The sequence below is a fragment of the Ixodes scapularis genome, unplaced genomic scaffold (genome assembly GCF_016920785.2).
Source record: "Ixodes scapularis isolate PalLabHiFi unplaced genomic scaffold, ASM1692078v2 PGA_scaffold12__126_contigs__length_90152505, whole genome shotgun sequence".
Lineage (NCBI taxonomy): Eukaryota > Metazoa > Arthropoda > Arachnida > Ixodida > Ixodidae > Ixodes > Ixodes scapularis.
Window position 1 is genome coordinate 34637254 of NW_024609838.1, and position 13275 is coordinate 34650528.

The following is a 13275-nucleotide window of genomic DNA, read 5'->3' on the forward strand; positions in this document are numbered from 1 at the left end:
TCTTTCTCGGTCGTACTCGGCTGCAAGAGTGTGAACGCGCCTTAATGCTCGTCTAGGAACCTTGACAAGTAGCGACAAAAGCTGTCTCGCCTAGAACTATAGATGCTTTGAACCTGACGTCATCCCGACAGATCTACGGCCAGCACAAGAGAAGATGAGGAACTCCCCCACTCAGCGGGACTCTCTGTTGTATGACTCAGATGTCGCAATTGTCCCTCTACAAGATTATAGAAGATTAAATCGTCACTTAAAATTAACACCAAAGCAGCTTTGCGGTTAATTGCGGTGGCCCGATCGCAGGTGTGCTTCGATCACTTCGGTGGCTGGAACAAGTAGGGCATCCTGACGACGTCAGCCTCGCCGCAGCTTTGCTCATCCCGGGACAGACTACGTCACGATTGTGCCGGATGTGACGTGCTCTCCGCTGGCGGCTCTCCGGGCGCTTGCCAGAGTGGGCCGTTTATAACAAGAAATACACCCATCAGGCTCAAAACACAAACGTGCAATTGTCATTTACGGATATTGTATCATATTCAGCCTATCTGAAACCTTCGTTACCCCTGGTCCTTCTCTTAATTTATCGTCCCCCATGCTGCAATGCACGGTCATTTCTGGCCGAACTTGATCTAGCTCTGTCCTCTCTTTCATCTAAAAAGCTTGTATGTGTAAATGGCGATATTAATATTGACATACTTCGTCCCATAGTGACCATAACTGACGCGCATGCGCCGTTGTGCCTCTGCCTTTGGTGGGAAAATATTGTACGAAACAATTCTCGCCAAAAGTTTAAATATAAAATATTGTAATTATTTTCAAATTGCCGTGCCAATGCAAAAGGTGCGCTGTGGATTACTTTATTTTTTTTTAGTGAAGGCAGCCACACATGCAGCGGTCGAAAAAGAACATAATGTTAAAAATAAGTGTAGCACCATGCCAACGCGAAAGGTTTGCTGTGGATTTTTTTTTTCTTTTTAGTGAAGGCAGCCACACATGCAACGGCCGAAAAAAAGAAAACATGTTAAACATTTATGTAGCACCATGCCAATGCAAAAGGTTTGCTGTGGATTTTCTTTTTTTTTTTTTTTAGTGAACGCAGCCACACGGCAACAGTCAAAAAAGAATATAATGTTAAAAATTTGTGTAGGACCATGTTGATAGAAGTAAGCGTGGACAGGAAACAATGAGCAGAAAAATATTTACTGTTTCTTATTTTTATTTGATCATTGAGTTCTAGTACAGTCGATTTTTATGTTTTCAACTTCGGCACATGTAATACCATATCTTTGGCGTTCAAAATAATCTATCACTGGTAGTGAAATTTTTTTGAGCCTAATTGCTGCAATAAAATTAGCAGGTGTATAAACAGTACGGGATAATAAATGTGTTAACAGAGCCTTAGTTTGTTGTGTGCGTCTTAATACACCCCCCCCCCCCCCCCCTTCTCCTCCTCTGCCCCGCGTGTCCCGCATTTCACTAGCGGGAAAGTGGTCACCCTAGGCTAGCTGGTGGTATTTAACATTGATCATATAAACGTACGAGTTCAGAACGCAGTAATCCAGTCCGCAATCATTGAAACTCACTTGCTAATCATCATTTCGTTTGTTATTCTTTAAACCTGATATCTAAGCCGTTGACTTATGTTGGTGCTGAGAGGAATTTGTCGACAGTCGATTTCAGTCACTTTGATAAACTTGTGGAGCAACATGATTGGAATAATTTTCTTCTAACTACATCTTCAGCTTTGGGTCAGAACAGCTTGTAGCTCTCGGCTACACGCATAGGGCATAATCACTAGGTATAGCTAATTCCAAAGATATATGTTTTCATTGTATACCTTCACCTGACCTTGCTGTTGATGCTGACATGTTGGAAGTACATAAGATTGCATTCTGGTTTTTTGTTTGTTGTTTCTGTCTTTAGTTTTTATTACCAACACTTACCGACGTTTATAGTGGTTTATTTTTCTTCCAAATAAATGTAGTATTTATTTTCCTTTGTTCCTTTTACTTGTTTTATTAAAGAAGAAGAGAATAGATGATGCTATGGAGAATTTGGCAGCCTTGAAATGGCGCCGGCTACTCCACTTTTTTGTAGAATCTGTTATTATGTAACTATTTTGAGCTGCCGAGTTTTAGGGGGCAGAGGATTTGTCAGGCAGCACGCCTTTACCTCTGCCGCCTACGCGGAAAACCCGCAAAACAAAACAAAAAAAACAAAAAAAAAAGACGTAGAAAATTATCGACCCATTCTTGCCTTGTCAAGTCTTGTTTTGCTAAACTACTGGAAAAAAACATTTGTGGATAACTATGAATAGCTTTTAGACAAACACAGTTTACTATCTCCTTATCAGTACGACTTCACACAAGACCGAGGTACTCAAACGCTCTTCGAGGACCTTTCTGACATGCTCAATTTAACTTTTGAACGGAATCAAGTTGCCTGCGCGCCGTTCCAATTGATGTCAGCAAGGCATTTGATAAAGTTAGCCATCACATTTTGTTAAACAGGGCTTAAAGTTTGGGGGGTCTCAGGGGGTCTCGGACCCCCCCCCCCCCACCCCCCCCCCTGATTTTAACGGATGGCCCGAGACCCTCCTCCATTGCCCCAGCGTTAGTGAAATCAAAATCATATCTTGCAATAAAATAGCTTGTTTTCATTGATGCGACATTTGGGGATTAGCGATTTGAGGGTTGCAGCTAAGCGTATGCAAAGTCAGCCAGTGAGGTTTATTCTATCTCCATCTAGTACTTACATCACGTCGAAACCCCTCCCCCCTCCCCCTCCTTCTTGTAGGGAGCCCCCCTCATCTTATGGGAGACTTTAAGCACTGGTTAACAAACAGGCAGCACGCAGTACTGCGCGAATATTGGCGTCGGATCGGAGAAATCGGGCCAGTATCATTCTGATACTGCCTATATTGGCGCTGGATTGTAAAGATCGGGCCAGTATTACCGCGATGTGGCCGATGTCGGCGGAACATCACTTGGGTCGGCCAACGCCACGCTGATATCCAGTATCCAGCGCCGTTTTCCGGTAATTTGTCGGGTCTGCACCGGCTATATCGGCTGGTATTAGGGATTCTTGACCGTTTCTAAAACGACACTGAATCGGTCAATCGCGCCGGCCAATCGCGGCGGCCGCCGCCGTTGCCACGGGCCTCGCTGAGCGCACGCCGGGCAATCAGCGGCTGGAACTGGGTTTTTCCGCACAAACAAACGGAAAAACTCTTCTTGTCGCAACTTCTATTGGAGATTAGTACAAAACGGGGGGGGGGGGGGGGCGTGATGTTTTGTAAAATCTTTAGTTTACAAGGTTTGCGGCACTATTAGTATTATTTTTATGCAACCATGTCTCAGCAGTGATTTCAGGTAGCGCGTCCCGACCTAGGCGCATCTTAACTTCGTCCGCTTGGGAGTCGGGCGTGGCACCCTTGAAGCCCTTTCCACCGTATCGAAATAGAAGTTACGTGCAGTTCCTCAAGTGGCCGGTGGGGGAGAAATGGCGGCGTTGCGATCGCTACTAGCTCAGTTCTCGAGTACGGATCGGTGCCACTTTTTCAAAGCAGGCTTTATGGCAATTTCCCTACTGATCGGTTCTAGTAACATTGGCTTGACCCAAGCCCGCTGACGTCGCAGAGGCGCGGCCATATTCGCCCATCTCTGCTCAGAACTCGAATGGTATCGCCGATTCTGGCAAATTTTTAGAACGATCGTTAACCGATAGTGACCCGATACTGGGCCGTGGTGCCAAACATGAAACTGGACCAATATTGCGCGCAGTATTCCCCCGACGCTGGCCCAGTGTCGGCGTGCTGCCTGGGAAAGCTTTCAAAGTTAGGCCTTCTACAGGATAGGTGCCAATGTGTCTCATTGGGAGGGTATCAAAGCGGATTCTTTTCAATCAAAGTTGGTATCACCCAGGGCTCGGTCTTAAGTCCACTATTATATAATCTTTATGTTAATGACCTCTCCATTGTGGCACCAATTTCACTATTTTAAAGGGATACTTCAACGAAATTTGAAATATTCCCGTCGTGTTCAAAAATAGGTTGAATATGATCCACAATATCCGTAAATGACAATCGCACGTTTGTATTTTGGTTCTGGTGGCTGTATTTTTTGTTATAAACGGCCCACTCTGGCAAGCGCTCGGAGAAGGCCCAGCTAAGAGCACGTGACATCCGACGCAATCGTGACGTAGGTCGTCTCAAGACGAGCAAAGCTACGGCGAGGCTGACGTCGAGAGGATGGCCTAGTCGTTCCAGCCACCGAAGCGGCTGCTTTTGTACGAATTTTGAGTGACGGGTTAATCTTCTATAATCTTCTAGGGGGACAATAGCGACTTCTGCGACACACAAAAAGGATTCTCGGGAAGAGGGGAGCTCCTCCTGCCTCTCTTCTCTCGTCGTGGCCGGAGACGAGACAACCTCCGTCACTAGCTGTCAAGGTTCCTAGACGAGCATTACAAACGAGGCGTTAGCGACATCCACCAGGTGCTCTTTGCTAATCGTTTAATTCGTTTTAAAATTCCTTTTCGAGGCATTTTTAACAAGATATTGGTATGTTCCATGTGATACTGCTCTTTTGAACACATATAGACCAAAATATGAGCGCCGGAATTTCGTTGTAGTATCCCTTTAATATGTTGACGATACCGTTATTTTACCTGGAGCGTCCAATTATTCAGATGCCTTTTCGTATTTACAAACTGCGGAAATTAAAACTATGGACTATAGGCTGTGAAGCTAATTTAATTAAAGTTAATACATTCAAAACGAAACTTATATGTTTCCACAACCCTTTGAAAAAGTTAGTATGACCTCTTTTTTACGGTTACATACGTCTGGATGCTCATTAGGTACATGTGAGCCTATACAGCATACATCTTGTATAAAATATCTTGGCTTATTCTTTGACAGTGACATAACCTGGAACTCTCATCCTTCTCATGTATGTAAGAAACTTCGTGCAGTGTCTTGTTCATTGTACACGCTAGATATTTTATGGCACTATCTGTTCGAAAAATTCTTGTACATGCTCTAGTTTACAGTGTGCTCCGTTACGGCATTACCGTATATGGTCATTGTGCTCTCCGTTGGCAATATCGAATTAATTATATTCTGCGTTCTTTGTTAACGAACATTTCGTATTATTTATGCCTTGGAAATGACATTGACACATTTAAAGCGTTGCATTTGCCTGATTTTAACTCGCTATTGAGGAAAACTGTTGATCATGGGCATTTTTGGGATAGTCAATTTAAAGTTCTATATGTACCTCCTCGTATTCTTAGACCCAAAGACCGTTACCGGATACCTCGATGTTTCGGCAAGATTTAGAAAAAGAGCTCGTAGTTATTAGCATTTCTGAACACACTACGCTCTAGTATTCTTAACTTAAGAAGTCATTTTTTTATTTAAAAAAGTCCTAATTTAAGAACTCTTCTGTAAAAAAACTGTATGCAATACCAACGCGCTCCTTAAAAAAATGTTCGAAGTGTCAGCGTTACGTCCGACGTAACCCAAGTTACGTCCAAATCTCCGCCTTCCCTAGGTTCACGGGGGGAGAGAGAGGAGGGCGGGGGGCAGTGCTCCGTCCGGACGTAACGCTAGCCACAGCGTACACATCGCGACACTGTTAGCGCGAACACAACATCGGCGCCTTTTCGTATTTTACTTCTAGATGGCATTAGGGAGCACAAAATTTTATCGCTTACATTATAGAACTAAATGAGCTCTGTCCGTGACAATAATAACTTGGATGACATCCCTTGGTTTCAAAGAGAAAAACTGGAAAAACTGGCTATTGCTTGTTCGCGCTAACAGTGTCGCGCACTGTACATTCTATTCGGGAGGAGGAGCGACCGTGACGCCCCAAGCGGTTAACTTTGGAACTACACGGGTGGGGACAACAAATGCAATGACTCAGCGCTCGGCCGACATAACCGAACGCGGCGTCAGCATTCGGCTGGAGTTCGTGTTCTCCGGCGAGGGGGACGAGGGGCTCTTCTGTTACCACTCCGGACTGCATGAACAATGCAGCATGCATTCTGCCCAGCTCAGCACAAAAGCCCAAGTGGGTCAAGTTCGGATCCTCTGACAACTGCTTTTAAGGTAGATCCACTTCGTCGATTGTTAGTATTTCTTACATTGGACTGTGCCCCGCGCTCTGTTGTAGAAGATGGCATGGACATGCCCAGCGGCGTAAACTTTCCATTTTCGGGGGAGGGGGGGGGGGGGGGGGGGGGTGGGTGCTGCGCGTTACCTTTTCGCCAGAACTGGAGATTGAAGCTAACGAAAGCACGCTGGGATTCAATTTCCCATGTATTTTGTAAATAAAGGCAACCTGGGCGTCATTTTGTTTACATGCCACTACTATAGAAGCTCGATCGGTACATGGCACGTAAACAGCGTCTCGGTAAGGATCACAGCTAGCCCGGGACCGGGAGGGGAGGCGGGGGGGGAAGGGGGGGGGGGGGGGGGGAAGGGGGCTCTGCCCCTCCCGGATCTCACCAGGAGGGGGGGGGGGGGAGGCACGAGCCCCGATGCCCCCCCGAAGTCTACGCCTATGGACATGCCCATAAGGCCTGTGGGCATCTGCATAGAACAGCGAGGTGTGGGGAAACAAACGGGTCAGAGCGCCGCCTATATTTCGATCCGTGTTCGCAAAAGCCGGTGAAACAGATTAGGTGGGACTGTGCCAACGGGCCCTTTGTACTTCGAGCACTTGCAGCTTTTGATCTCCAGCATCTGGCGAGAGAGGCTTTTCGCCATGGCTTTATCGCCTGTCAACAAAGCGATAACGGCTCACCTCTGTGCTGTCGCGATTCCAAGGAGACGTGGCTTTGAACTTTTTTTTCTATGGACAGCGAGCATAATATGGTTAGATTGATAAGCATGGTAAGATAACTAATCAGAGTACAAAGATCAATGTCGCAGCGTGTTCCTGAATCCCGCACATCACTGAGTATGTAGGAGGGTTCAGAGTTTTTAAAAGCCCGCCTGGCACGATCTGAAACATCGAATGATTGAAAAGCTGTGAATTCACTAACAAGGGGCCAGTTAATTCGTATACGTGGCAAGAAATAGACTATGCTTGGAATGGAGAGTTTGATGGTAACGGGAAAACGACCTGTCCGTCCTCGTGTTTGATGCCTTCCCTTATTTCGAAAGATAAACTATCGAATTGTCACGCAATACATAGTGCTCATGTGGAGTGCAAAAAACCTTAAGGACCGTAGAACTTTTTAGCTTCCTCTATCCAGTGATGTGTGGAACGTGAATGTCTTTTACAGTTTGCTTGAACTAAAATGTAAAACTTGCTCCCCCCTTAAAAAAAAAGATTAAAAATAACTTTGTATTAAGTTTCCAGCTTTTAGTGGAGAACCAAAATAATAAAAAAATAACTTTGATTTTATAATTAACAGTCAAGAGAGAGAGAGAGAGAGGAACTTGTTGGTAAACCTGTAAACTTTCCATCGCCAGGAATATCGATCCTGTCCCACAACGAAAATGAAAAATGCATTCAACACACACAACAACCTGTGTTTTGTGCATTTAGTTTACTCCTTGGTCTGGTGCTTTCGGGGTGTTGAGGCCTTAATGGGTTGCTTGTACCTTACCGCTTACAAGTGTTTACCTTTGCAAACCAGTCCGACACCAGCTTGCAGGTTTTTTGAAATACGCCGTCTGCAACAGCCGAGTCCAAACTTCTCTACAGCAGCTGCTCCAGTCAGGAACGGAGTCGCCAGCTGTCCTTTTCTTCCAAGTGCTAAACAGTTGACGTGCTTTCAATGAATAACTGGAGAACTCGCGCGCAGCTGCACGTCTCACTGTGTGCCGACTGAAACGCGCTGCCATCTTTATACACGGGCCTTGAAATGCCTCATGCGCCTCATGAGCATGCGCAGCAGCTCTCTTCTGAAGAATATCAAACGCTACGCATGCGTCGTTTGCGACTCAGCATTGTTCGGCAGGGTGACGTGGGCTACATTTGCAAAACCTGGCCTACCAAAATTGATGCTTTGTAAAAATATTGAAGGACCTCCTCAATCAAAAGGTATAGATTAAAATTAAAATACTGCTATGGTTGGCCATGTTTTGTTTGTTTTGCCTATTTAAAGACAACAATTTTGGTAATATGTAATTAGAACATTTGATGTATAAAGCATAAAAAAACAGAGGAGACAGGAGGTTACTCGAACCACATTCTTATTCTAATTTATCAAATCGAATTAAGCTTTTTTTTTCTTGTTGCTCAGATATGAAATTAAACTCTGAGCTCAGTTTGGTTGATACAAGATATTTCAATGTTTTCACAAAGAAGTGCATAATGTTTTTGGCCCCTTTGTAACAGAGAGAACCGTCATAGACTGCAAGTTAATTTTTTGCAAGGGGTTTAAACTGAGTTCGATTCATTTGGCCTATGTAGCAAAGTGCCAAAACAGGACTCTATTGCATTTCACTACAAAAATGTGTTAATGCCTCATGTGAAAAATGTTTATTTACAAAAATACGAATAGTTTCAATGGCACAACCATTTAATGTACAAAAATAGGAATAGTTTCAATGGCACAACCATTTAATGTACAATATAGCAGGCAGACAAACTTGTCCACCATAAGTAAAGGGACAGATCAGCACTGTGATTGTGAACAATACACAAACATTGATGCTGTGCAAATGTTGTCAAACTATGAGCTTGTCCCTAAGAAAAACACCTAAAAAAATGAGGTATCCTACTAGAAAACTGCACCCTTCATTCCCTCAAACAGATACAAGATAGAGGTGCACAGGTAAGTTTGTCTATATGTACATGCCGAGATTGATCCATCCATCACAGCCTTCTTGTCGATGTAAACATAAATGTATGATATTCAAAGGCACATATATTTAACAAGATGAGGACTCTTCATACTTCCCTTTGTATAACTGTACACATCACCCACCATGGCAGGCAGATATCTTGAGCAAAAGTTGCATGGCAATTGAATTTTAGCAACTCAGAAACAAAACGAAAAAATTCATCTGTTCACTCAGATCCTCTATGAAAATAAAAAAATACATATAAGTACACTGCTACAACAATTGACTGACCTCTCCGATTTGCTAAAATAAACTCGAGATAACTGGCAGCCTATAATGCACCATCAAGTGAATTGTGTACGCTGAAGTCAAATGTAATAGCCATGGGACTAGCCCTACTATTAGTCTTGCACACATGAAACATTCTGGTATGCCAAGCAGTATTTTGAGAGCAACACTTATGAAAAAAAAATAGATCCATCACTAGTCACTAACACTAGAGAATCTAAGGGTCTTGCATGTTCAGATAAAAAAACAAAAGCTGACTTACTTCCAATGCAGTGGGGCTAGGTTACCTCAGTAATTGCTGTTGTCAAGGTCAGTCAGTAATATTCACAACAATTTCTGGTTGTAGTCATAATCACTCTACAGTAGGACACCTCAACATAGAAATACCTAGAATCCTTTTAAGTTAAAGCATCTGAAGACATCTTCAAGAGGCACTCAGCGGAAGGTCAATCATTATTGCAGTGACATTACTCGTCTCGTTCGGAGGCGTACCACTTCCTGCTTGATCACCCTCAGAAGGCAGATTGTGGCAAGCAGGTCCGCAATCATCACCATATAGAAGACAGTGTTCCAACCATATGACACAATCAGCCCCGCTATGAGGGGCCCCACGGCTGCACCTATGGACCCGGTACCATCTATAATGGCCGTCACAGTCGCCAAGGCCTTGGCATTGCCCGACACACTGAGATGGGTCCCCAGTTCAGCTGAGACAGCTGTGGTGATGAGGGCGTACGGTCCGTTGATGAACAGGCCAGCCAGGAACTGGAGGAACATGTTCAGACCGAGGCTCCAACTTCCAAAGACCTCATAGATGAACATCATTGGGATCGCCGCGGTGAGGAACAATCCACAGATGAGGGCACTAGCCCCTGTCCGATCCGACAAGTAACCGGCCAGGATGCCTCCTGCAATGCCGCCGAAGTCGAACAGGGTCGAAAGGAATGCAGAGTGGGCAGAGTCAAAGGTCGTCGATGCGTGGATGTAGAAGGGCAGCCAGAAGAGGAAAGTGTAGCTGACCAGCTTTGCAAAAAACAGCGCCAGAGAGAAGTCGATGACTCCTGGTATGCACAGAGCCTGGATGAACGTGACGGCCTTCTTGTCGCTTTCCCGCTTCAGCTTCCGTTCGAGCAGGTACTGCTGCTCCTCTTCGGGAAGGAGGAGACTCGACTCGTCGGAATCCGTCCGCGGTTCCTCTTCAGCCTCGACCGCGATGGGGGCAGTGGCAACGGTGGAAGACAAAGACGCCTGCAGGGACGTGGAACTTCGGCGCGGCGGATCACAGTTCACTTCCTCTGGATACGGCGTGAGAAAGAGTGCAACCAGGACGCCTACGAAGCCGCATATGGCCGCCGGGACCACGAACGACAGACCCCAGTTGGAGGAGACAAACACCCCGGCGACATACGCGCCCACGATGTTACCCACCGAAGTGTGCGCGTTCCACACGCCGAAGATCAGTCCCCGCTTGGATTTGCCGAACCAGTTGCCGACGCAGGTGACGACGCTCGGCCAACCCGTGCTCTGGAAGGCGCCGCCGATGAGCTGCACCACGAAGTAGTAGCCGAAGTTGTGGATCTTCAGACTGTAGCCCAGCCCGAAGAGATGCGTCGTCAGGGCGCTCATCAGCAGTCCCAGCGCCAGAAAGTAGCGGAGGTGCATCCGTTCGGCGACAAATCCGCTCACAAACATGCAGATCGCGTACGCGAAAAGGTAGCTCGAGTCCAGGTACGAATAAAGGCGTGGCGCCTCGTCGCCCACAAAAGGGGCCCAGTCGCACCAAGTCCTGCTCGTGTTCTGGGTGACGATGATCGATGGGTCGGGCGCGACGAAACGGCAGTCTTCGTTCAGCACCGACTTGACGATACTGAGCGGCCGCCGTGTCATGTGGTAGCAGGTGTAGGCGAGGAAAGTGGCGACAAGGACGAAGGCTCTGTAGTAGGATGTGCGGCGATTAGGGTTGCTACAGCACGGACCGAGTAGACGTTCCATCACCCGGATGCCCCATGGTGCGGATGCGGTGCCCGTCATCTTGAAGCGCGGACGACGCACGGTTGCTCGGATCCGACGAGTTGTGGTCAGGCGAAAGCTGTCTGGCGAGAAACTACCATCGGGATCGGGAGAGTCCGTCGTATCAGCTTGGGGGCTTGGCCACGGATAGCCTATCCGTCTAATCGACGGTGGTCACACGGCCAACACAACGGGATACGATCATACAATGGCATTTTGAGTGTTTTGAGCGCGAGGGCAGCCGAGGGGGTGCACGGGAAAGGAAAGAACAGAGGGAAGAGAGAAAGATAGCGCGTTGCCAGACGACTCCGTTTATCGGCCTGCCGGAAAGATCACGTTGGAGGCACAGGTTTGCAGATAGCGGCATGTAAAGGCGTTATCCGGTCTCCGGTGGGGAAAAGAAGTAGACGCATTAGGGCGCAATTATACTCCTGTTACGATAAAACATTCTACGTACGCGAACCCCGGCCCGCGAGACAGATTTGGCCCGCGGAAGTGTTCCGGCCGTCCCGCGGATTGTGGCGCCAAAAGCAATTTAAAAACGCAAACAAAATTATAATAAAGAAAAAAAAAAAATAAAGAGAGAGAGAAAAAAAAGAAAGAAAACTGTAGTAATGTGCGAATATTCGAATAGTAGTTTTAAATAATACGCTATTCGATATTCGCTTCGAGGTGATCTCTGATATTCGTATTTCTCGAAGTGTCGACCGCGGCGAATTAGCCCCGTTTAGCGCGCTTCCTACCCAGCACTGGTGCACTGCAGAGAAGCAACACCTGCGGAACTCGCTTCCGTGGCTGTTGCTTCTCCGCAGTGCACCGATGCTCGGTAAGAAGAGCGCTCAACGGGGCTAACCTGCTGCGATCAACGCTTCGAGGTGTACAGTAAAAGTTTCTAAATTACTGGCTATATAATGCAAGAGCCTGTGTTAAGACTCTGTTATACTTTAAGGTTTAGCGCAGCGAACGCAGCGTAACGCAGAACGTGGGCCCAGTCAATAAATATAGCTAGATTAAAATTAACTTAGCATATACTTGGAGAGGCTTGGGAACAACCTTTAAGAGTTCAGAGGGGCTTTCGTTTAGGCATGGCGCAGTAGTGTAAAGCTTGAAGAAACCATTCGATATTCGATTAGAAAATATTCGGTCAAAACCACTATTTGGTTCAAACTCAAAATCCACTATTTGCACGTCTAGAAAACTGCACCAAAACGCCGGTTCTCTCACCATGTTATTTATTGTACGTTGTCGTCACTAGAACTGCCATTTGTATAGTTCCCTCCTTCATGTAAGCGTAGCTATGAAAAAATTCCTTCTAGTTGCCTAGTGATCTCATCGGATTTACCATTTTTATTAGTCTCCTGCCTTGTGTAAATATGCCAAAGTTCTCATGCACTTTGATATATGACGAGCGAGTTTTCGGGGTCACAATTATTTTGTAATGTCATGAATAATAAAATATTCCACTTAAAAATTAAGTATATGTAGTTATCCAGCTCGCATTTTGTTTTTTTAATTCATGCTCTAGTTAAAATTTTTCCATTTAAATGATGATTTAGGCTCTTTCCGGCCCTCGAGACTGGTCCTCAGCACAGTTTCTAAGGCTTGCTTACAGTGGCTGTAGCAAAACGGGTGGTGTCAAACGTCACAAATATGTAGGTGCCCACTGAAGAAAAATGCAAGGATGCAGGTAGCTGCAACTATATCTTGGGTGCAATTTTGGTAACTTCAATCCTCGTGAGCTAGCGGTCTACAGCTACTTTCCACGTCTCTTTAGCAGACTGAAAACAATGGTTGTTGGAAGCTTACTCAATTGATTTCAGATTTTATATTTTAACATTCATCACACGAGCAGACAAAAGCATTAGTGTTAGAAACATTCATACTCAAGTTTCCCACAAGGTCCACAGTGAAAGAGTCTCCCAAACTTTTGAGACGGACCAAAAGTCCCAGTGATCTGACAAAGCAATAAAGGCAACTCAATCGAAACCAGGTGGGCACATATTAACCGCCTGCCCGAGATCTGGGAAGCAAACATACTTTTCGAGGCATCCAACTGTCTCCGAGAATATTCAGGCACCTCCCAAAAATCCTGAGCAAGCACCCACCCAAACTTTGGAGATAATCCCGTAAAACTGGGGGATGGGCACTTCTTAGGTCGACAATATGTAAAGGTA

At 45.8% G+C, this 13275-nt stretch overlaps 1 protein-coding gene across 1 annotated transcript; it reads right to left on the minus strand.

The window, feature by feature from the left end:
- Positions 1-8483: 8483 nt before the first annotated feature.
- On the minus strand, positions 8484-11372 carry LOC8053916 (glucose-6-phosphate exchanger SLC37A2). The gene has a single exon (XM_002433412.5). The coding sequence runs from the start codon at positions 11120-11122 to the stop codon at positions 9545-9547; it is 1578 nt and encodes a 525-aa protein (XP_002433457.3). The 5' UTR covers positions 11123-11372; the 3' UTR covers positions 8484-9544.
- Between the last annotated feature and the right edge of the window lie 1903 nt (positions 11373-13275).

Coding starts and splice junctions, on each gene's coding strand:
- LOC8053916 (XM_002433412.5), bottom strand. CDS start 11,122: ATGACGGGCACCGCATCCGCACCATGGGGCATCCGGGTGATGGAACGT.